The sequence below is a fragment of the Anomaloglossus baeobatrachus genome, chromosome 4 (genome assembly GCF_048569485.1).
Source record: "Anomaloglossus baeobatrachus isolate aAnoBae1 chromosome 4, aAnoBae1.hap1, whole genome shotgun sequence".
In the NCBI taxonomy this organism is placed as follows: Eukaryota; Metazoa; Chordata; class Amphibia; order Anura; family Aromobatidae; genus Anomaloglossus; species Anomaloglossus baeobatrachus.
Window position 1 is genome coordinate 320145541 of NC_134356.1, and position 26471 is coordinate 320172011.

The 26471-nt window shown below is 41.5% G+C and overlaps 1 protein-coding gene across 3 annotated transcripts in view; it reads right to left on the reverse strand.

Annotated features, from left to right (window-relative positions):
* DOCK4 (dedicator of cytokinesis 4) overlaps positions 1-26471 on the reverse strand; it is a 415128-nt gene that overhangs the window by 136430 nt on the left and 252227 nt on the right. For all 3 annotated transcript variants that reach the window (XM_075345007.1, XM_075345008.1, XM_075345006.1), the window contains exons 27-30: positions 23982-24076; positions 6263-6338; positions 3402-3502; positions 2049-2107 (exon numbers count right to left, since the gene is read on the reverse strand). In XM_075345007.1, the coding sequence (XP_075201122.1) occupies positions 2049-2107; positions 3402-3502; positions 6263-6338; positions 23982-24076 (331 nt within the window). The remainder of the gene's footprint in view (positions 1-2048; positions 2108-3401; positions 3503-6262; positions 6339-23981; positions 24077-26471) is intronic.

Sequence of the window (26471 nt, forward strand, 5' to 3'; positions counted from 1 at the left end):
GGATGTGTTTCTATATCGTCCTGTAAGTAAAAGAGCACACTTTTCAGTCAGTATAAGGGGTATGCTTCTACACTGCTCACTCAGCACAAGTGGTGTGCTTCTATACTGTTCACTCAGTACAAGGGGTATGTTTCTACAGTTTCATCAGTACAGTGTTTCTACACTGTCTCGCCAGTATAAGGGGTGTGCTTCTACATTGTTCCATCAGCAAAAGGGGTGTGTTTTATAACCATCCAGTCCATAAAAGGGGTGTGTTTCTACACTTTGCAGTCAGTACAATGTGTGTGCTTCTACACTGTCCAGATAGTACGAAGTGTTTAAGGAACACCCAGTTGTGAATTTATCCACAGAAATAATTTCTAATATTCTAATAATTTATTCAGAAATAATAGAAGAAATGTGCATTGTAAACCATTATGCATAGATGTGCTGTGATAAATCATAGGGAATATAAGTATTTATCAAATCGACATATGAGGAGTACAAGTCCTCATTACAGGCAGCATATATGAGGTTGTGGAGTTTGGGTCTTGGGTCTGGAGACCTGCAGCCAGTCCATACATCGCCAACTATACTTGGACTGTGAAACACGGATTTGGAAATCTGGCCTTAAAGTGACGTCTCCAGACTAAGACATGAGCATATAGGTTATTCTAAGAAAACATGTATATATCAAAAAGTAAAAAGGGAAATAAATCTCTGAATGAGGTATCATATATCCTGTGCGGTAACAAATAAATTTCATGCTGACAGCAACATGGATTTGATTAATCCATGTCTAATGTATTAGGGCATCATAAAACAAAACATATGCAAAAGTAATGTTTTATACATTCATGTCTGAATTTATATAGCAACACTACAGCAAAAGATGAAAAGAAGGTTTTAAGGCCCCTTTTAGGCCTCCTTCACACGTCCGTGATAAAAATGCAAGTTTTGACGGTCCATGTTGAAGATGATAGCACATGGAGATCGGGAACTTTTTACTCTTCTGTCCTGTCCCCGGCACTGCTGCTTCTTGGTCAGCGGTGCAGTGAATATTCATGAGCAAAATGAGAGAGCCTTGAAGCAAGTGACAGCAGCGCTGAAGACAGCAACACTGGAGACAGGCGAGTATAAAAAAAAAAATCATTTTAATTTCAAAGAAACGCATTTTCTCCGGTACATGTCACACTGATCACATCAGTGTGTGGTCTGTGTGACATCAGTGCTGCCAGAGAAACATGATCTAGTCTCAGCGTGGAACACTCCACATGTGTGCACACGTCACATGGACACACATGCGTGAAAAAATACAGGTGTGCGCAGACCGATTAATTTGAATGGGTCTGCGTATGTAACAGTCTCCGGTACGTATGAAAACGAACGTCATAAGTACCGGGAATCACGGATGTGTGACGGGGGCCTTAGACTAACTGCAAACGTACAACTTCAGAGATTCTGGGCTAATGTTAGAAATGAATGAGTAAATACATTTTCAGAAAACTTTTCACATTTCAGAAGTTATGAACAGTGGTGGTTCAGGTGCTGAGAGCCATACCAATCACTAAAACGAAGGAGACGTGAGTACTTTCCTCCAAGACAGAAAACAGGCTCTATGAACTGTCAAGGCTTTTCATATTAAGCACTCACTGATGTAAGCTCTTGATATTCTACAATGTTAATTCTCATCTATAATCTGGAGAGCTGTCCCTATCAAGCAGCTATCATGATTATATGTAACTTTAACTCATATTGTCAGCTTCCCAAGCAGGTTTCTGCATTTCAGAATGATAAAATATCTCCAATGAGTCAGAAACAGATGTAGGCAGCAGATAATCCTTTACCAAACCATGTAATAGTCACTTAGAGCTGTCAAGAGCGCTGTGATAAATCAGAGCAACACAAGATGTAAAGGCATCGAGGCACCATATTATTGCTGCAGAAAGTCACTGTTTTTCATACAGACAACTGAAGTATGCCCACTTAATGATCAAAAACCTCTTGACATCCCGCTACTGCAGTTTCATTACTAAATACCAAATAATAAAACTGAAGGATAATCCTACCTAAATTCTGCCACATGCTGAAGATTTCACAGCCCATTGTCACACGCATGTCTCCATATCTGAAGAGATAAAAACATTGAATATTCCATAAAAGCAGCATCAGAGGCAATAATGAAGAGACAAACACTGTAGAGCTGTATACCCTGCTGAGTATTCACATAATGGAAATGTAGACAAGATAGACAGACCCTGCAATCGGTAAAATATACAATCACGAAAAACAAACTTAAACCATTTTCTATTCTCTTTTTATTTTTTTTTAATATAACTATATAACTGAAATGCACCTAAATATTAAAAATATTCTTTAAAGACAACCATCCACCAGGATTTTCTTACATAAACTGAAGCCGGTGCTATCCTGGCACTATCATGCTGATTCTAAACATACCTTTAGTTGTGAGATCGGATGTATACTTTCTGAAATACAGGCAAGTTAAGTTTGTGAAATACACTGTTACTTGATGATAGGTGCAACGGAATATCTAATAGGTGGGTCGGGGTTCGTTCGTTATTCCCGCTCTTGTCTGCCTGCCGGTCCTTCATCCCCCCGTTCTTCTTCCAACTGTAATAACAAACAGGGGGAGGAAGGACAGTGAGGCAGACAGGGGCGAGAATAACTAGCAAAAACTGACCCACCAATTGGATATTCTGCAGCACCTATCAATCAAGTAAAAGTGCATTTCAAAAACTTTACTTGCCTATATTTCAGAAAGTATACATCCGATCTCACAACTAAAGGTATGTTTAGAATAAGCATGATAGCGCCAGCATAGAACTGTCTTTATGAGTAGTTTATATATTAAAAACCTGGTGGTTGGTCCTCTTTAAGCGTACCTCTAGCAGGTAATTTTTCAGCATATTCTGTCATGTGTGTATATATGACAAATAACACTAGAAGTATTATATCACCTGTATCCTGCATTTTCCCAATTTTCTAATCTGCAGACTCTACCTTCAGTTTTCATTTCTCTCTGAGCTAGTGGGTTAAGCCTTGCTGCTATGAGGTCTTCCAAACAAAACACACAGCGAGAAGTATTTTTGCTCTTCGTTTGTAGCACAAAGACAGGAGCAGCAGCATGGAAGATATTATACAGCAGTACTGAGCTGTGTAACTGGCAGCTCCATTCTACAGCAATAAATTCTTCACTACTATCTCCATCCTGAAGATGCCCATAGCGGTGACATCGAGACATGGACAGGGGAAGGATTGTTGCAGCCCGCAAGCCACTGTTCCTAGCCATTCAGCTGTATCAGCTGGCTGGCCGAACTGGTGCAGAGGGCTAGATCTGGCCGTGAGTTCACTTTCCCCAGGTGTGCTTTTGAGGCATTGAAAATAGAGATTACACTTACCTCTCCACCACTTTTTTCATCTTTGAAGCGGCAAAAATTTCCAACTGTAAACATGACTGGTTTATAAAAATGACTGCAAGGTAAAAGTAGGAATCCCATATCTGTTGAATAAAGTACAAAGAGCTTATACTTTGCAATAGAATCTCAGTTATTGAAGTAAATACTCATTTCAGTAGCTATTAAAATAGCTAAAACAGTCAGCAAGGACAAAGATGTCGAAATCCATGGTGTTTTTTTCCTTAAATAAAAGCTACTGCAAGACACTTAACTCGTCAATCTTTCTTACCGCATAGTGAGCATTGTTAATTAGTAGTAGAATTAGCCGGCAATACATGGGACTACTTTGTTTAATATTATGCGTTTGTGGTTAACTTTTACTGATGTGAAGCCAACATAACCAAGTTTTTTCATGCACAGAAATGTTACATCCATCTTGTAGTGTCTCAAAGAAATTTCAATTAGTATTCTGCTTTTTGTGGAGAACGGTAAATCCTAGAGAGCTGGAAGCTGGCTGCTGTTGGATTCCGTCTTTTTGCAAAAGCGTGGAGAATGGTAAGTCCTAGAGAGATGGAACACGGCTGAATTTGGGTTCCACCTTTTTTGCTAATCTATCAAGAACAGTAGGTCCCAGAGACCTGATAACTGATTAAAAACCTGTGTCAAATTTGAGCTGGAATTATACAGTTTGCCCATAAATATTTGTTTTTGCATTTTTTTTTATTTTTTTTTAATATGTGAAAATCGGTGAGTCAGAGAGCTGAAATACAGTGTAAAACCTTCCACAGCACCCAATTTACCTATATGTCAAATTTGGGGCAGATTGGTCTGACTGCAAAAAAAAAACAACAAAAACATACAACAAAAATTCATATCTATATATACACAGATTGTAAATAATAAATTCTCTTTTAGATATTCAGCACATGAAAAGTAAGCGATTTGTATGGGCACTAGGAAATCACAAAAAAGTTATTTCAGCTATAAGCACAAGATAGCACACAAAGTCTTATCAGGAGGGTGGACTCTTTCCAGATTGGCCAGGATAATCAAAGACATAAAAAATTTTTTCACAACATGCAAAGCATTTGATAACCAACTATAGTGTACAAAGATGGATATATACCATTTCTTTCAATGTACTGATTGGTACATGACACAGCTTGGAGAAAACATCCTCAATAATTGTCTACACAAAGGGTTCTGGAGGCCTGTTATGCTATAATTAGACTATTGATAATATAGGAATATTCCTCCTCTCCGTCTACAGAGTACCCTACTTGTATTATCTACCTGACGGTTGGAATGCCCTATCATCTTGCAGTGGGCATGAAATAGTCTCAATTTTGGGACTTTACCCAGGCACCAGTATTGTCTGCCCCGGGAATGGACACCATTAGATGGCTTTTTTGTTCCTGGACTGTTGTCCTGTGAAGGTCCCCTGATAAACCCCAAGAAATCCGGGGGGAAAACGCGTTGGGACTGAGATATTTTGCGGATACTGGCAGATAAGTCCTTGCTGGGAATTTTTATTCTATTATCTGCCTATACTACAATATACATCTGATGTTTGTGCTCTATGAGCATTGATCCAATCTAGCTAGATTCAGGCAGTTTGAGTTCCCAATAACTGAGGAGGACCTAATTATTGCCTTATTTTCTGACCTCTGACAGATTTTTGGCACAAATTATCTTCACAATTATTTTGGTGATGGGGGTCAACCTCTGGTAAATATTATACTAGGGTAAGGTAGGGAACAGCCGACAAGGAGTGGGGCGCACCCTAAACACTATGGTGCAACTCTGCTGGTAGGCAGGTGACAGTGAGGGCTAATTGACAGACATAGTGCCCCTGATTATTATTATAATCTTTGTAAGTATCGGTGAACACTGTCACCCCTTTCACCACTTTATTGTACCCTATCTTATGTTTCGCACCTCACCCCCTTTACTTGACTACGGTCTGATAGAATTATATTGATGGTTCTAAGGTATAGCGTTTTAATTAATAGAAATAAAGTACTCTTTTAGGGGATTTTTTCTTTGGTCTATATATGATATAATTAGACTATTGATAATATAGGAATATTCCTCCTCTCTGGCTACAGAGTACCCTACTTTCAGTTCGCTTCCATTAGGTCAGTAGAGTTAAAAAATAAATAAATAAATAAAAATAGGTTTGTGCTCCAGGTTCACACTGAGAATCTAGCTGGCCTTATTCTTGTTCAACAAGACCGTCTAGCTCATTTTTCATAACTGTTATACAGACAATATATGATTGAATAAGAGGAGCATGTAAAAGGTTCTGCATGGGGAGAAGAGGGCCTACTATTCAGTAGAGGCACCAAAGATGCCAACAGGTAGGAGGATGATGCAGGAATCTGGTCTGGCAGCTACTGCAGACTGACATGGCTGCTGGACCAGGGTCTGGGGAATCTTTTCACTTAAACCTAGCAGAGAGTTTGGGCCTGCATTCAAATTAGATGAGCTGCAGCTTAGGCTCATAATAATCTGTGGGGACTCGGCTGTCAATCAGTATTTCGTCGGCAGTGTCCCACCATTAAAAGAGCAGACCAAAAGAAAAGGCACTGTTCCATTGAAGTTAGGTGAAATGAAGCAAGAGCGTCACCACTGAGCAGGCAGAGATCAACAGGCAGAAAAGGCAGGTAGTTAACAACTACCTGCCTGTAAGTTCTTAGCTACATGGGAAAAAATATCCAGAGTCTAGGATGACCCCTTTAATACAGATAAAATTAACAGTTGCCATTGTAGATGAATAATTGGTTTTACGCAGTTTTTGAAAAAGTAAAATGACAAAAAAATTGCACATTCTTACAGCCTCAATGTATGGAAGTCAATCTTACCTTATAATCAAAGCCCTCATTTAAAAAGTTCTTACGAAGAGCATCCGAAAGATACAGTACAGTTGTAATAATTACACTAGGAAAATAAATAAAAAAACAACTTTAGAACTTAAAATATTACTTGCAAAGTGATTAAACAGTCATTTATATATTTTTCTATGTCTTTTATATGCCATAACATCAACAAATGTGTATGTTTTTAGGAGCCGTTTATACTGGTACATAGGCTCTAAGATAGAGTTCTAAATTGCATTCAATTTCTTTAATATTGAGCTACTAATCGAATGCTCAAAAAACAGGGAGAGGTCTCTGAACGTAGACAATCACTTATGATGATTTCTGACATGTCTCCATTTATCTTAATAGGGAACTGCACTTTCATCAAAATTTGAATAAATCAATAATAAAGGCAACTCTAGAAAATCTTGTGATATATCTCATTATAGAAATGTTTTTTTTTCTCCATTTGAGTAATTTTTTTCTTTCCTCCCTTTCCCATCTTCTGAATTCCCCCATTCATTATTAAAAAAAAAAACCCACAAAACAGCTCAACTCCATTTTGCTCAAGACAGGATAAGTTGCCAAAGTGGTGAGATTTCAGGAAACACTTCATATCATACTCTATGAAAATTAAAGGCAAAAGGAGTAAGGAGCAGAGTGAGGAAACGGGCAGAGGAAGATACAGAAAGATGGGGTTAGAATTACATCTACACAGCTCAGTACTGTAGTATAATAACCTCCATGTGGAAGTGTTTTCACTCTGTTTCATAGTTTCATAGTTTTTAAGGTTTAAGGGAGACTCTAAGTCCATCTAGTTCAACCCGTAGCCTACCATGTTGATCCAGAGGAAGGCAAAAAAAACCCCCAATGTGTCAAATAAGCTCCAATGGGGAAAAAAATTCCTTCCTGACTCCACATATGGCAATCAGACTAGTTCCCTGGATTAACACCCTGTCATAAAATCTAATATACATAACTGGTAATATTATATTTTTCAAGAAAGGCGTCCAGGCTCTGCTTAAATGTTAGTAGTGAATCACTCATTACAACGTCATGCGGCAGAAAATTCCTGTGAAAAGCAGGAATACGTTTTGTTATATGTATTGAAGACGTCACAGAAGCTAATCTCCTCCCATCAGCTAAGAGTCCATTACAAATTAGAGATAGAACCTACAGAGGGGAAAACTGATGAAAATACAAGATACAAAGTCTTATAAAGAACAGGAATAGTGTTATTCCGCAATTGAACACAGGATAACATTCAGGGCGGCACGGTGGCTCAGTGGTTAGCACTGCAGTCTTGCAGCATTGAAGTCTTCAGTTAAAATCCCACCAATGACTAGAGTTGAGCGCGGTTCGTGATTCGAGGTTCTCCAGTTCGCGGTTTGAGTGATTTTGGGGGCTGTTCTAGATAGAACTAGAACTCGAGCTTTTTGCTAAAGCTCGATAGTTCTAGATACGTTCGAGAACGGTTCTAGCAGCAAAAAGCAGGGCTTTTTACAGCTACAGTGTGCAGGAGCCATCGCTGGCAGCCTGCCAGAAGCTGGTAACCAAGATAAACATCTGGTATCCAAGCAAAGCGCTTTGGTTAGTAACCTGATGTTTATCCTAGTTACGTGCTGGAAGCCCACACTTCCCCGCTCAGCTCACTCCGCCCCCTCCTGCACGCGGCATGTACACACACACACACACACACACACGACCCCAGCCATGCAGTCCACGACACTGACGTCCTCCTGGCACTCTGCACACATGGTCCCGCTCGGCTTACCTGCGGTGATGAAGTCCCGACCTCAGCGCTGTCACTGTCCTCCATGGCCGCCGCTTGTCACATCACCTTCTCTCGCTTCCGACCCGAGACTGACAAGCGGTGACGTCACGGGCCTCTCGCGATACTTGGCTGTGAAGGCGGCGGTCATTGAACTCTGACAAGTGCTGTCGGCAGTGCAGGAGATCAGCGCAGGTAATGTACCTCGCTGACAGCAGCACTTGTCATCCCCTGCAGTGACCTGGGCTGACCCATTGATGTTAGCTCAGGTCACTGCACTGCTCTCCCAGCCAATGAGGAACATCCTGCTCTTCATTGACTGGGACAGTGTGGATCGTCATGGCAATCTTTCTATTAAATTTGTTAAAGAGGAAATGTATTGGGGAGTATTTTTTCAAATAAAAATGTGTTTGTCGTCTATTTTTTTTTATTACTGACTGGGTTGGTGATGTCGGGTATCTGATAGACGCCTGACCTCACCAACCCCAGGGCTTGATGCCAGGTGACATTACACATCTGGTATTAACCCCATATATTACCCCGTTTGCCACCGCACCAGGGCGCGGGATGAGCTGGGGCGAAGCACCAGGATTGGCGCATCTAATGGATGCGCCACTTTTGGGGCGGCTGCGGCCTGCTATTTTTATGCTGGGGAGAGTCCAATAACCATGGACCTCCCTAGTCTGAGAATATCAGACCCCAGCTGTCTGCTTTACCTTGGCTGGTGATCCAATTTTGGGGGGACCCCTACGTGTTTTTTTTTTTTTAATTATTAATTTAATTTAAAATAACAGCGTGGGGTGCCCTCAGTTTTGGATTACCAGCCAAGGTGAGGTTGCCAGCTGTGGTCTGCAGGCTGCAGCCGTCTGCTTTACCCTAGCTGGCTACAAAAATAGGGGGAACCCTACGTCATTTTTTTTTTTTCATTTTTTTGGCTAAATACAAAGCTAAGCACCCCTTAGTGCCACATGAAAGGCACCAAAGGGTGCAAAATTACAAAATGCAGGAGAGTGGGACATTATGTGTCTTTCTGCCATTATAATGACAGAAAAGACTGATATGAAGTGCACAAGCACAAGAAAATCACCAGAGCGCTCTACGCTGTGAAAAGCAGTAGAAAATGGCACTGGAGTGAACATGTGACCGCCTCATGTAGGATGAAGCTATGGATCCTGGGTAAATTTATGCATTTACCCTCCTTCAGTTTTTTTGCAGTACACAAAAAAAACGGAAGGCACACGGATGACAAACAGATGACATACGGACCGTCTACGGAACGGAAACGGATGCCACACAGATGCACCCGTGAAAAAAACGGACTGTTTTTTGCAGACCGCAAAAATGGATCGGTCGTGTTAATGTAGCCTTATTCTGATCTGCCGTTTATAAACAGCAGGCAGAAATAAGTGAATAACGCCCCCCAGCGTCAGAAAATCTCCGGGGTTTCAGGGCTAGCTGAGACCCTGGAGATCATGATTCAGGACGGTTTTTCCGGTCCCCGCTCACGTGATCACAGGTATACACCGTACACCGATGATCACGTTACAGTAAATGACAGCGCCGGTAAAAAATTATTTATCTCCCATCTGGCATGAACAAACATGATAGGTCCCCTCCGGTCCCCCGGTGTCGCCAAAGTGCCCCCCTGATGCCCTCCCAGAAATCCAAGATGGCCACGCGCACAGCAGCGCGCCGGCCACATTCACCCTACTCCTCTGATTTCTGTCGCATGTGCCATGACACATGCGACAGAAAACTCCTCCCCAGGCCCTGCCAGGTCACCGCCTATAACCCCACCGGTGTTCCCCGGTGTCCCACGGTACCTGTGCAGCGTTGATCCCCCCACGGCCCTCTCCTTCACAATAGACACTGCCGCATGCACAGAGCGGCTGTCAGCTCAGCTTCCTGTGTTCAGACACAGTGAGTGGTGGTTATGCATCCGTAAGCTAAATGGGCGGCACGGTGGCTCAGTGGTTAGCACTGCAGTCTTGCAGCGCTGAGGTCCTGGGTTCAATTCTCACCAAGGACACCATCTGCAAGGAGTTTGTATGTTCTCCCCGTGTTTGCGTGGGCTTCATCCGGGTACTCCGGTTTCCTCCCACACTCCAAAGACATACAGCGCTATGGAATTAATAACGCTATATAAATGAATAAATTATTATTATTACTGCAATGCCCTGCTCATGAGGTAAGGAACATAATTGATCAGGAGAGCTATATACTACATTTCCAAATGGACGGATTTGCTTTTCTAGTTTCCCTGCTGAACGACTACCAAACATAACAACAGAGCTCGCTATTTAGATAAGTATTCATTCAGCTGGATAACTGGACTTAAAGGGGTATTCCATCTCCAAGATCCTATCCCCAATATATAGTAGGTGGAATAGCAATAATATCAGCAAATACCAATATTTGGAAATGTAGAATAGTTCTCCTGATTATGCATGCCCTTACCTCATGAGCAGGGCATTGCAGCTTTGGTAGCAACCATTACGACATGGACTCTGCTGCTGTGGACCCGGGGAGAGTGAGGGTAGATTCATTGCACCCACACTCCTCACATGAAGGGTCTGCACTCCTAGAAAATGGGGGATACGTTCCCTGAGTGTCTCCCCCCCATATTCTAGACGGTCCAGAGTCGTCGTGGGACCCCTTTATTTTTTTTCTTACAAGAAATTGGTGAAAGAGGGAATGTTTTGGGGACTGTTTTTTCAAATAAATTTCTTTTGTCGATTTTTTTTTGTTAGTACTGACAGTTTATGATGTTGGGTATCTAATAGACGCCATGACATCACAAACTGCTGGGCTTGATGTCAGGTGACCTTACAGCTAGTATCAACCTGATTTATTACCCTGTTTGCCACTACACCAGGGCACGGGATGAGCTGGGGTGAAGCGCCAGGATTGGCGCATCTAGTGGATGCGCCACGTCTGGGGTGCCTGCGGCCTGCTATTTTTAGGCTGTGAAGGCCCAATAACTATGGACCTTCCCACCCTGAGAATACCGGACCACAGCTGTCCGCTTTACCTTGGTTGGTGATCCAATTTGGGGGGGACCCTACTTTTATTGTGCAATTATTAATATTTATAAAATAATTATAAAAAAAGAGCCTGGGGGGACCTCCACATTGGATCCCCAACCACGGTAAAGCTGCCAGCTTTGGTTTTCAGGCTACAGCCGTCTGCTTTACCCTAGCTGGCTATCAAAAATGGGGGACCCAACGTCATTTTTTTGTAACTATTTTTTAAATAGAAAAAATTAATGGGCTTCCCTGTATTTTGATTGCCAACCAAGGTAATGGCAGGTAGATGGGGGTGGCAACCCATAGCTCTCTGCTTTATCTGCGCTGAGAATCAAAAATACCGCGGAGCTCTACGTCATTTTTTTTAAAGATTTATTTTTACAGCACTGTGATGTCCAGCAATCAAAATACAGGGAAGCCCATTTTGTTTTTAGTTATTTAAATAAATAATTAAAAAAAATATATATGGGCTCCCGCTGCATTTTTTGTATTGCTAGCTAAGGGTAATCCAAGCAGCTACTGGCTGTTAACCCCCACTGCTTGGTGTTACCTTCACTGGCAATGTAAAATCCAGGGAAGCATTTTTTATTTTTTTTGCCAAAAAACTACAAAAAAAGGACGTGAGCTTCGCCATATTTTTGTATGCTAGCCAGGTATAGCAGGCAGGTGCTCGAAGAGTTGGATACAGCGCCAGAAGATGGCGCTTCTATGAAAGTGCCATTTTCTGAGGCGGCTGCAGACAGCAATTCGCAGCAGTGGGGCCCAGAAAGCTCAGGCCAACCTGTGCTGCGGATTACAATCCCCAGCTGCCTAGTTGTACCTGGTTGGACACAAAAATGGGGCGAAGCCTACGTCATTTGTTTTCTAATTATTTCATGAAATTCATGAAATAATAAAAAAAGGGCTTCCCTTTATTTTTGGTTCCCAGCCGGGTACAAATAGGCAACTGGGGGTTGGGGGCAGCCGTACCTGCCTGCTGTACCTGGCTAGCATACAAAAATATGGCGAAGCCCACAATTTTTTCAGGGGGCAAAACACTTCTGCATACAGTCCTGGATGGAGTATGCTGAGCCTTGTAGTTCTGCAGCTGCTGTCTGTCTATGTATGTATGGAGAAGAGCAGACAGCAGCTGCAGAACTACAAGGCTCAGCATACTCCATCCAGGACTGAATTTTAATTGAGATTTTTTTAAATAAAAAATCCCCAATAAACCAGCGCTGATAAGGTTTTTTTTATTAATATTTTATACTTTTTATTGCTATCCTTGTTTTAGACACAAATTTATTCAAAACAATTCACACAATAGAACAAGGAAAAAGAAAGAAGAATAAATCACATATGGTAGAAATAAAAATAAGTAATTGATAGTGCAGCAAACAGATACCAGATGTCTGGTTGCAGTAACCCGGCCGGTAGTAGAGCAATTATTAAATCTAGTATAGTATATTAAGTGATGCTTCAAGGCATATGATATTTAATGCCAATTGAAACTATCACTGCAATATGATTTTTCAGATACCTGGAGAGTTTTTTTCAATCCATAAGCAAAAAGGTTTTTAATAGAGGCTTAAATTATAAGCAGCAATTTCAGCGTTCCAAGTGCCTTTAAATGAATTTGAAGAAACTGCACTTCAGGATTGTAGTGAGGATGAGGTAAACTCCTATTGGAACACTTGATGAGCTGGGTTCAATTAAAATTCATTTCTGATTCCAGGCAAATTAAAGGGGATTTTTTGCCTACAAACCTAGCTGCAGATTTAATGGTTATTGGGGTCAAGCGCTAACAATTGTCTGTAGACTACTTGGTATATCCATCCAGGACTGTATGCAGAAGTTTTTTGCCCACCAAAAAAATGACGTGGGCTTCGCCATATTTTTGTATGCTAGCCAGGTACAGCAGGCAGCCACGGGCTGCCTCCAACCCCCAGTTGCCTATTTGTACCCGGCTGGGAACCAAAAATATAGGGAAGCCCGTTTTTTTTAATTATTTCACTTATTTCATGAAATAATAAAAAACAAATGACGTGGGCTTCGCCCCATTTTTGTGTCCAGCCAGGTACAACTAGGCAGCTGGGGATTGGAATCCTCAGCACAGGTTAGCCCGAGGTTTCTGGGCGCCTCTGCTGCGAATTGCAGTCCGCAGCCGCCCCAGAAAATGGCGCTCTCATAGAAGCGCCATCATCTGGCGCTGTATCCAACTCTTCCAACAGCCCTGGAGCCGGGTGGCTTGTTGGGTAATCATGAGTTAATACTGGCTTTGTTTTACTAGCCAGTATTAAGCCAGAGATTCTTAATGTCAGGCACGTTTGACCCGGCCATTAAGAATCTCCAATAAAGGGTTAAAAAAAAACACCACACAGAGAAAAAATACTTTAATAGAAATAAATACACAGACACATTAGAGACTCCATCTTTATTACCCCCTGTCAGCCCTCCACGATCCATGGTCTTCTGTCTTTCTCGTTCAACAAATGCAGCTCTGCTCCATCACTGCTGCATGGGGGAAGACGCTGCTGCTCACCGTCACTCCGTGAAGGCTGCACGGGAAGCAGCATGCAGCCTTCACTCCGTGAGTGATCAGTGCTGCTGGCTGTCAGCGGTAACGCTGACGGACGCGTTACCATAGCAACGGTGCTCCCGGAGCCGCAGTTAGCGGTGACGTCACCGCTAACTGCGTTGCTATGGCAACAGTGATCTCCGTTAATGACCGGCTGTGTCAGCCGGTCCCTAATGGAACGGGGAGTCGATGTCGCCGGTACACGGCGATACACAAATGTGCACCGTGTACCAGAGAGATGCATTCGCAGGTCCTACATGACGCGTCATAGTCATGTGACCAGTCTGTAGCCAATGAGATAATAGCCACGTGACTGGTCACATGGCTATTTTGACGTTATGATATGTCTTGCATCACTGCTGGCAGTGCTGGTCACCGGGAGGATTCAGCGATCATCGGATGGAATAGCGGCAGGAGACAGAGTGCAGGAGGGATCGCGGGGACCGGTAAGTGTTATGGCAATGTTTATTAACTGTTTGTGTACATTTATCATGCATTTTTATGTGTTTGTGATTGCCTCCCATTATATCCTATAGGTTCGAGTTTGGTTCGTCGAACGTTCGACGAACCGAACTCGAACGGGACCTCCGTTCGACGAACCGAACTAGAGCCGAACCACGACCGGTTCGCTCATCTCTACCAATGACATCTGCAAGAAGTTTGTATGTTTTCCCCTTGTTTGTGTGGCTTTCCTTCGGATTTTCTGGTTTCTTCTCACACTCCAATGACATACTGACAGGGAATTTAAATTGTAATATTGGAAAATGTTGGCGCTATATAAAAAGATTATTACCGTATTTTTCGGACTATAAGACGCACCGGACCATAAGACACACCCTGGTTTTAGAGGAGGAAAATAGGAAAATAAAATTTTAAGCAAAAAATGTGGTCATGACACACTGTTATGAGGCAAGGATCTGCTGCTAACACTGTTATGGGGTAATTTCACCAAATTCACTAACTCAGGTACCCCATCCTGGTAATAATCCTCCTGCCTTGTGTATGTATGTATGTATGTATGTATGTATGTATGTATGTATGTATGTATGTATATATCTATATATATCTATATCTATCTATCTCTATCTCTATCTCTATCTCTATCTCTATCTCTATCTCTATCTCTATCTCTATCTATATCTATATATAAATATATATATAAATATATATATCTATATCTATCCCTCATCCTGGTAAAGCCCACATCCTGCTATATACTGCCATCCTGCTATATACCCCATCTGGCATACGGCCGCATCCTGCTATATACCCCATCTTGGTGTATGGCCGCATCCTGCTATATACCCCATCTGGCATACGGCCGCATCCTGCTATATACCCCATCTTGGTGTATGGCCGCATCCTGCTATATACCCCCATCCTGGCATACGGCCGCATCCTGCTATATACCCCATCTTGGTGTATGGCCACATCCTGCTATATACCCCCATCCTGGCATATGGCCGCATCCTGCTATATACCCCCATCCTGGTATGTGCTCCCATCCTGCTATAGACCCCCCTCCTGCTATGTACCCCCACCCTGCTATATACCCCCATCCTGCTATATGCCATCATCCTGCTATATGCCCCCACCCAGCTCATAATATACCCCCATCCTGGTATATGCCGTCATCCTGCTATATACCCCCATCCTGCTATATGGCCGCATCCTGTGGCACACAAAAAAAATAAACATTTATACTCACCTTTCCTCGCTCCATGCAGCATCGCTCCTCCTCTCGTCTGTATCAGCAGCAGCACAGATTACTTGTGTGAAGCCGGCCACGCTCCCTGCAGCATCGCTCCTCCTCCTGTCTGTGCTGGCCGCAGCTGCGTGTGGACACGTGTGCACAGCGATGACGTCATCTCTGTGAGCATCGCTAGTCTCCACACACAGCCGTGGCTGGCAGACAAGAGGAGATCGCGGTGCTGCAGGGATCGTTGTCGGTGAGTGTACTGATTCACTGTACCCCCCGCTGGTAATGATGTGTGGGGGGCAGTGAATACAGCAGTGCATGATCACTCCAGGCTGTAGTTGCCAGGGGTGATCATGCGGGCCGGCTGTTTACTATGCGCGCATCCCCCGCCCATCACCCCGCCCACCTGTCAGTGCCGGCTTCAGCTCTGAGAGATGGGCGGGAGGATGGGCGTGCATATGAAATGAGCGGGCCCACATGGTCACGGCAGGCTGCTGCAGCCTGCTCATGCCCCCGATGACCCGCTCCACCGCAGCACCCTCATTCCCCCCAGCCCTACATTCAGACTATAAGACGCACCCCCACACCTTCCCCCAACATTTGGGGGTGAAAAAGTGCGTTTTATAGTCCGAAAAATACGGTATTCAAAAAAAAAACAACTTGAAAAGTACAGCTACCATTTAAATAACAAATACACTAATTCTTACTAACTTTTTGTTTTTTAGTTCAGAGGCAATAAATGCGTAAATCCAACATTTGTTTACTTGTGGTACTGTGGGTGGCCACTGCTTTTCTGATGCTCAACGCTATTTTCTTGAGCTTCTTTATTTTGAAGAATAAATCTGAAAATTTCTATCTGGTACAAATTATTTTTCAAAAATTCTTGCTAATATAGGATACCAATCTTGTAGTCAAGCTTTCATCAATAATACTAATTAATGGGCATAGAAAACCTCACAGTAACGTTTCCTTAGAAATCACCTTGAATATAACAAGTAATTGTGTTTTAATTTTTTAGTCTTTTTGTTATATGAGGCTTAATGTCCTACACAGTACAAAAAGAAAAAAAGAAATTAACAACTAAGAAAAGTGAGTTGCAGAATATTTTTTTCTCATTTTTATTATAAAAAGCTAGGAAATGATACAATCAGTATGTATAAATCAATTCTGATTATGATCAGGTGTCACCACTAGACGAAAGGGCTGTAATCTGCAAACATTAGTCTGTATGCAGCTGTATCTGAAGTGCCGCAGAATACACAGAAGAAGAAGAAACAGCCGTGTCAGCTGAATATTTACAGTATCAATAAAAACCTGTGTGATTTCATGTTTGAAGATTTACTGAACCCTAATGAGCTCTCAACTACCACAATGTGCTATTTATGTTTTCCTTAGTCTTTAATCAAATGAAGCATCTCCCATGGGCCTCTCTCCTGCTCGCTCTATGAAGTCAAAGTGGTATAGCTGGCACACAGCGATTAGGAGCAGCTGCAGGAACTGGAAGTGATCTAGAGTGCTCCAGTATGTGGCTGAATAGAAAAGACATTAGCCTTTTAATTGGTTTCATGACTGGCAAAGCTAATTAATTGTTTCATTCAATTAGAAGGACCCATTTCCTCCTCAGGGGCATGGCTTGTGCTCAAAGCATCATCCTGGTGTCAAGTGGGCAAATTACTGACCCCCTTGTCTTTATCTTCTTAACGACAATGGATATAAACCCAGTAATGGAGTATGGTCTCAGCGATAAGACAAAACTGTGCCTATCTAATCCCTGCCGCTTGTAGGCTTCCTGCTAGAGCTTTTGCTACTGTGCCTGCTCTGCTTATGTGCTTTTCAATATTGCTCTTATACACAAATATACTGATGACTGGTATAATGCATGGGCCACTACATACACTATATAATTGATTACTCGAAACCATGATCAAGATTATAAATATGACTCAATACACTTCAGTAAGAGCTCATACTCTGATTCTAATTGCAGTATGAGCTCTATATTACTTTGAAAGTTGTTATATAGAACCCCCTTTATAATCTATGAAGAATATCCGGACCTTTCTTTATGGATATGTAGAAGGAATAATAAATTCCCTCTACAAAAATATGTTGGAAAATTTGGCGCATTACATATTTTCTAACTACCTGCCTGTTGTGCCCAGCACCAACCTCTACCAGCAAAGATCAGTCACAGACTGCTCCTACTAGCAGATTCAGCAGCTTTCGATGATGTCAAGTCATCAGAGCAGCAGTGTCCGCTGTGCTCTGTAGACGGGTCATGAATGCCGACGTCATGCTGATGACAGCCAACTCCCTGCTGCCTAACTACAGGAAGCCAGCTATCATGCCTTGTCTGCAAAGCAGACCGGAAGAAGAATAGCAGCTATGTTGACGTGGAGCAACTGAACCACCAGCAGGAGCAGTCTGTGACCACTCTGAGCCAGTGGCGGGTTGAACAGGCAGGTAGTTGTTTGTTAGTTTTTAAGACCATAGTTAAAAAAAATAAAAAGTGTCCAAGACAACCTGTTAAACAGGAAATTAGAAATGTCAACTGTAAAACCACAACATGTCCTATATTTTTTGACAAATTAACAAATTAGATGAGAAGTCTATGCGACCTCAAAGTGCATAGATTTGATTTTCTGACACACAGCCCAAAAGATGTACCAAAGTATGCCTCATAAAAAAATTAGCAAATCATCTCCAGATGGCATTTTGTTATAGACTAGCATATGTGACTAAGTGATTTTAAAAAATATAAAGTCAATCAATAGGTTCAAAGGTGATGCCGATATAGATCCCACGAGCTGATGAGTCAATCGATTGGTTGTTGTGGTGATTTGCGGTATAGATATGAAGTGAATGAGTAAAAAATGTGATTATAATTTTATGGGTCTGCAACCCTATGGCCACATACATTTTAAATCAAACAACACCTTTCACATCAGCACACAAACTGTGCTCTAGACGTTGATTGATAAGGTTTGGAGTGCCAGTAGAACGTTACCTACCCGATTTCATTGTGCCAACTATTAAAAGGATTGGCCCACAAACAAAGTACATTTTAATAAACAAATCTTAAGATAATAAGTTTAACAATTGGATATGAGAAAAGAAAATTTTCCTATGCTGAGAATATTGTAAATGTGCTCCTGCTATTTACTATGTAAGGCCTCCTTTACACATCTTGTTGAAAAATCGCACGTGTTGCACGGTCCATTTTATTCATCCATGTATACATGTGTGTTATCCGTGTGCAATCTGTGCAAAATCCGTGTAACACGCACTGGAAATAAATGAGTGACATTGAAATGAATAGTTTGTTGTTATTTGTTAAATATGTGCAAACATAGATAGAGACACAGTAGGTGGGCGGGAGGACATTCGGGCGAACGGACGGACAGGCAGAAGGACAGGCAGAAGGACAGACAGAAGGACAGACAGAAGGACAGACAGAAGGACAGACAGAAGGACAGACAGAAGGACAGACAGAAGGACAGACAGAAGGACAGACAGAAGGACAGACAGAAGGACAGACAGAAGGACAGACAGAAGGACAGACAGAAGGACAGACAGAAGGACAGACAGAAGGACAGACAGAAGGACAGACAGAAGGACAGACAGAAGGACAGACAGTCCCCCTATTTTTGATAACCAGCCCAGGTAAAGCAGACAACTGCAGGTTGCAACCTACAGCTGTCTGCTGTACCATGGCTGGTTAACAATACAGGGGATATTCAATAACGATCTAACGTTCCACAAAAGCAAATATATGCTAGATTGGGAAAAAGATTTAAGTAAGAGCTTTACGGATGAAGAATGGCAGAAAACCATTTCACTAACCTATTCTTCAAATGCATGTGCCTCTCTCCATCATTCTCACTTCAAAATTCTCTCGTGTTTGTATCTCTCTCCATGCAGACTTGCTAAATTTAATAGAGAGACGTCCCCTTTATGTTGGAGGGATTGCGACGAGAGAGGTACTCTACTCAACATTTTCTGGAGTTGTCCCAGATTGAAGAGCCTCTGGGAAAATATTTCTAGTCTGATTAATCAGACACTACAATTCAGGTAACTCACCAAATGGCCCTGCTTTCACTTAATTTGGAAAAATTTGACCCTATATATAAACCTATCCTAACTCATTTATTTCTAGTTACTAGAAATCTTATAGCTTCTAATTGGAAGAAACCTGCAGTGCCCACTATCTCTGAGGTCGTAGAAACTACTTCTCTTCACAACAACTTCGAGAAGTACTTTGCTACCATTAACAATGCCTTTGCCTCCTATTACCGAAGATGGGATCACTGAATAGTTTTATACAAGGTATTACATAAATAAATATTTATAACTACTTAAACCCCTTTTTATAACATGAATCCTTTTATTCAAACCTTCAGTCATGCTTTTTTGACAATATGCTTATATTCCTAGAATGGAAGCCTATTAACATGGTTGAGATTTGCATATGTTCACTGTTCTTCATTTTACCCACTCCCTCTTCACCTTGTTTTTCCTTGCCTCCACCCTCCTCCCCCCCTTTTTCATCCCCAATAAAGTAATTACTTTACCTCCCCCTCCTCTCTCCTTTCTCTTTTCCTATACCTATCCCCCAGATAAAAAAAAGTTTAAAAGAATTCATACAATAGATCCCCACATGTATTCAAATAATGGTATGCTACGCATAATAATATCTTGATTGTGTGGATTTGATATGTTATTCTGTTAACCTTATTTTAATAAAAATATATGAAAACAATAGAGGGGATGTCACACTTTTTTTTTAATTATTTAAATAAATAATATTTTTATAACCAGCCAAGGACACAGCAGAAAGTTGGGGATAGTAGGATTAGGGTGAGAAGGTCCATGGACATTTGTCCCTTTCCAGGCTTAAAATAGCAGCCCGCAACCGCCCCAGAAGTGGCGAATCCATGAACTGTAACCACATCAGGGCAATAGGGAAGAGAGAAGTAAAGCACCAGAATTGGCGTATCTAATAAATGCGCCATTTCTGGGGTGGTTGTGGACTTTGTGGCCTTTTCATGATTAAGAAACCGGTGTAGGCTTTAAAACGTGTAGAAACAAAAGTACAGCTGATAATAACTCTCATGATCATGGATCCTTATACCAGAGGAGCAGCGCAAAAAAGATCCAGATATTATTCATCACTCTCATCTTCCTCGCTTTTCGATCTGCAGAAGGCTTTCATTTTATGTGCATTACTATTCCCACCAGGTGAGCACACCTATTACTTCTTCTATCCTCCATACCACCAGATAGACCCTATGTGCTTTTTCCCCCCCCAACACATTCTCTTGATTCACCAACACCAGTCATTGGCAGCTCTCCGTTTACACTGTACATAGGCAGAAAACTGGCAATCAATGGTGGGGGATGAGGTTAGACAGAGCTTATGAATATAAAGAAATACAAGGCACCAGGTTTACTAGTCCTCTAAATCAATATTTTAGCAGCAGTGGACAATCAAAACTACCCCAAGTAGATCAATAAGTGTCCCATCGCTAGATTCAGGGTCTCTGTATCTACATTATGCCGCTTTCAGCTTAAAGTTAAAAAAAAACCATAAAAAAAAAAAAACAAAAAGAAAACCTGGTGAGAGATTCCAATTAAATGCAAAACAGTTGGAATACATGTCCAGTGTCCATAATCTTGTAACCTTATTCCTTTACGTAGGTGTTCATGCAATCCATGTATCATGAATCCCCCAAACAACTTGAGACAGTTACAGGGTGTATCAGCTATCAACATAGGACAACAAAGCCTTCTATTGGACGACAATGAATCTCAAGTACAGAAATTAACACTGAGAAAAAACTGGTCTCCACACAGGGCACAGGTGGGGTGCCGAGGGAACCTGTGACCACATAAACTGAGTATCATCGCTGCGACTCATCCAGTCTCTGCCTGGAGCTACAGCGTGCAAACATGTTCTGTGCCTACATGCTATGACTTCAGTATGTAGAAGAGCCAGAATTGTCATGGGCCCTCATGTGGATTATGCCAGAACTGGGTATTTGGGGTTAATAAAGGGGTGACAGAGGTTGTTTTTTTTTGTATTTTATTTCAAATAAAGGATTTTTTCAGTGTTTGTGTTTATTTATTTTCATTTACAGATTAGTAATGGGCATTTCATAGATGCCTCCAATTAGTAATCTAGGGCTTAGTGGCACCTGTGAGGTGCCATTAACCCTTATTACCCCGATTGCCAATGCACCAGGACAATTGGGACGAGTCGGGTGTAAAGTGCCGGGATTGTCACATCTAATGGATGTGACAATTCTGGGTGGCTGCAGGCTGCTATTTTATGTTGGGGGGCCAATAACCATGGGTGTCCCCAGCCTTATAATACCAACCCCAGCTGTCTGCTTTATCTTGGCTGGGTATCAAAATTGGTGGGACTGCACAACAGTATTTTTTAAAACATTTAAAAGGAAAAAAAAGTGAGGGTGCAGTCTGGCTGCAACCAATCACAGACACTGGGACGGCACATGCATGAGGTTAATGAGCAACCCCAGAAGTAGTGTTACAGCAGCACAGAGTCTGGTAATTATAACGTTGTTGCTTTATTCTTATTTTATTTTTTTTCTTCTTCCTTTATTATTTTTTTTTTTTTTTTATTACCCAGGTGGCCGGATCTGGATAGTTTCCCGGGGTTTCTTTAGAACTCAGGGCCCAGGATCATAGCACGGGTACTTGGTTATCCGAGTGGATCTGGACTTTTACCGTCCAGGTTCACCCATCACTAGTTAAGATGCATTAGTAAAAAAAAAAGTAAGTCTATTGGTGTACATGTGAATTTCTTGAACAAGAAGTATTAGTGTAAAAATAGCTCTGCAGCCAAAGAGAAAATTGGAAAATTGCAAGATTTCCAATTTAGTTGTAAAACAGATCATTATCTATAAAATAAAAATAACCAAAAGTTTTTAAAAAAAACATTTAAAAAACAGTAGGTCATTTCCTGACGCCACACTTCCTTTCATGGGTTGGACATTAACACTAGTTTTTCTACTATAGTAATTTTTTTTTCTTTTACAAAAATGGGAATGTCCTTTTAAAACCATAAGGCTGAGGCCACACGGGGATTAGTGCAAGTCCTCGCATGACACTCCGCTTAGAGTTGCAGCACAGCGGTAGCAGAGTGTCATGTGAGTGTCATACGACTGTGGTCCGATCGTTCAATCAGACCACAGCTGCAGAGTGGAGGGCCTGCGCTGAGGAGGAGAGGGAGGGATATATCTCCCTATTTCCTCTGTTGCCGGCTGATGCGAGAATTGCACTGCACTTGTGTTACACCGGTGTAATGCGAGTGCAGTGCGATGTTTCGCTCGCCCCCAGAGACTTGAATGAGTGCGAGTGAAAGAGGATCGCATTGCATCCGCAGCGTGCTGCGATTGTTTTCTCGGTCCGATTAGGGCTGAGGAGAAAAAAAAAAAAAAACAGCTCATGGCTATGCTATGCCCCATAGAGTAATATTGGTCCGAGTGGAATGCGATTTTTTTTTATCGCATTCCATTCGCTCTGTATTACTCGCCGTGTGTGCTGACCCTAAGAATAAAAGATGCAGCGACAACCTGGCAGGGGACCTGCCTTGCTGATTCTCTTAAAGAGAATGTGTTATATTAGTGTTTACTGTGACATCTTGTCATTCCACAATGAAAATATTTTTTTTTGGAGGGAAATGTCGGACAGAAAAGGTTGCATAGGATATGTAGGTTTGTAGAATGAACTCAGCTTTAAAACATTATGTCAATGTGAAAAATATGTTTAAACACTAGAACTACTGAGGTAGTCATTTTGACTACTTTGCACCATGTATTTCTATATAGGTGTCACGAGTCCAGTAGTTCTAGTGTTAAAGCAAGTCAGCAGACACTAATAACAATAGAATGAACACGTTATATTTTAACTAGGTAGGAGATAAGTCTCTACCACACACACTTGATCTGATCAGGTCTTCCAGCAAAACAACTGCTCAGGCATACTGAAATCCAACATGCCTGATCGGTTATACCCTTCAGCGGAGATACTAGTGTATATCATCAACGCAGGCCATATTTTATGTTACTGCCAGATTTTCATAAAAAAGATTCAGTTATACAAAAACAACATCAACATTAGGTCCCGGTGTATCTAATTGTAAGTGCTTAAAGGGAATCTGTCAGTAGGTTTTTGCTACCTCATCTGAGGGCGGCATAATGTAGGCAGAGAGGCCCAGACTCCAACAATGTATCACTTAGATTACTGAGTGCAGCAGTTTTGACACACTCCATGATTTTTCATGTAGCAGAGCTTAACAAGCTGCCCCCACTCACACCAGGGTTTCAGTGTATGTTTACATAGACAGAAGCCTCTAATCACAGTAATGGCGGAGTCGGACTACAACTCACAGGCTCCTGAGACCCACTAATGATAAAGCCAGTTTAAACTAACATTGCAGGTAATAAAAAAAACACACTTTGTGATAAGATATGCAGGGATGAACTCTCAGTTTTAACTCTTACAGAACGCTGTCTTCAGATTACATAGCAGAAACCTGCTGACCGAGTCAGTTTAAAGATAAAAAAATATGTAAATCCAGGTTCATGTTTTAACTATTTGTGGTTACACTATAAAAAAAAACCCAAACAAATACTGTAGCTACTTACTTGTTGGCAACAAAGCGCATAACAGTCCAATCTTTAGGAAACATTTCCGGTCTTATGAGTATTCGAAACACAGTAAAAATTTGCAACAAAAAATCCTGTAAATAAAAATTACGCATGTTAAAATACAATGGAAATGAATCACTTTCTATATCTGCATGTGTGGAAATTATGGAAACAAATAAAGATCACGCATTATTTCTGACAGCCTAATACACAGATCAGAATGTTTTCATGTTACAAATGGTTAGGAAACAAGCTCCAACAATACTTGGCATTCAAGACACACAAGAAAATAAAGGTGGTCATATAGTCTTGATAGGGTCAGCAGATCGCTCATCTGACAACAATTCTTTCTTACCAACACATACACATGCATCTGTTATCAATCAAAGGAGGGAACTAAGTCCCTGTCACACAACAATGGTGGCAGCTCATCTTCTGTGCCAACAAAAGGATCGGGCAAGTTGAAACTCAACATGCCCAATCCTTTTTTCATTCTTGACATCTTCCATTAACAGTGACATGAGAGAGCCTTGATATATTTTTCTGTCTACAAATATCATCCCTAATCTATGAAAATTACTTGTTGTAACTTATACTTAGATACAAGTTTTGGAAGCATTGCATGATATTATTGTGAAATTATAATTTTGAAAACTGCCACAAGAGAGGCAGACAAGACTGAGTATGGGGTGATTTATTTAATGGGTTTTCCTTATGCTGAAGAACTAAAATTATATAAAAGTGTTTTGGATATATAATGTTAAAAATAGTGTCTCACTACCCCACTGAAATATAGTAGGGTTCATCTGTTGCTCATATTTGGATGACAAACACGATGAAGCATTCTCATTTGGATATAGCTAAAGAAACAGTATCTCTTATATAAGGATTATGTTCTGACGATGAGAAATATAGGAATTTATTTCAAATGTTCCAATTTCAGATTACTTAATCATAAAAGTAAAAACTTCAAAAATGCACTGCCTAATTGAATTACATGGGTTTTCTGCAAAGATGTATGACTTCAGAGTTAATTATAAATGAAAATATGTCCTTCATTAGCCAAGTACTAAATAATAAAGTACTCAACAAAAAGCTCACTCTTAATGCGACCACTTAAAAGACCTCTGTGGAAATTATTCTCCAATATTTTATTCTGCAGTCTTGATTTATTTTTGATGAATACCATCTTCATATACCAGGGATGAGATAGGATGTCCTTTGATATCTAGCACAGAATCTAAATGGAAGCCACCATGGACCGGCTCACTGGTGGGATATGGTTATTTTAAATCCAACCAAGGAAGAAAATGAAGAAATAACACTTCCTTTCCATTAGTGCAAGGACCAGAAGTGCACAACTGGAGGATTACAATACTGACGCCGAAAACATGTCTCATGTGAATGAATATCCCAATGCATACAGAGAATTCTGCTAAATGCCAATCATTTTCTTATGTTCGGTATTGTAGCAACAAATGAAGCTTTACTTGAAATCACTGAACTGTCACTTTAATGACTGAGCTAGGTGGTTTCCTCAAGTTTAGAAGCTACCCTCCATCCTAAGGCTTGTCTTTGGCACTTCTTTAAAGGGAACCTGTCACTGGATCTGATGACTAAACTGCGGCCACCACCAGTGGGCTCTTTTATAGAGCATGTTAAAATGCTGTATATAAGGGCCCGGCCGCTATGTAGAATGTAAAAAACACTTTATAATACTCACCTAAGGGGTGGTGCGGTACAGACTGGTCGGATGGGTGTTTCCACTCTCCAGTACTGGCGTCCCCTCTCTTGGCCATCTTTGTCCTCCTTCTGAAGCCTGGGTGCATGACGCGTCCTACGTCATGCACACTAGCCGACATTGAGGTCCTGCACAAATGCACTACAATACTTTGATCTGCCCTGCTCATGGCATATCAAAGTGCGCCTGCGCAGAATTTCAATGCCAGCTAGTGTGCATGACATAGGACGAGTCATGCACCCAGGCTTCAGAAGAAGCAGGATAAAGATGGCTGAAAGAGGAGGCACTGGTACCGGAGAACGGAATCCCCATACGACCAGTCTGCACTGCACCGCCCCTTAGGTGAGTATTATAAAGTGATTTTTACGTTCTATACAGTGGCCTGGGCTCTTATATACAGCAAGTTAGAATGCTGTATAAAAAAGCCCACTGGTGGTGGCCGAAGCTTATAGTCGTCAAATTTGTTGACAGGTTCACTTTAAGATTGAGTGGCGCGGTGGTGTGCATCATTGACCACTGTTCCATTTTCACAGGGTTCTTCCCAATTCTTGGGATCAGTGGGGGTTCCAGAGGTTAGAAAGTTATCCCCTGTCCAACGGACAAGGGATAACTTCTTAACTTGAGAATACCCCTTTAACTTCGCAAGCCCTATCAATTTATCGGAAAACATGGTTTTCTACACTTGAGATCCAGACAAACAGGACATATTGGTTTAAATTTGAAACCTAGAAAAAAAAACACATACT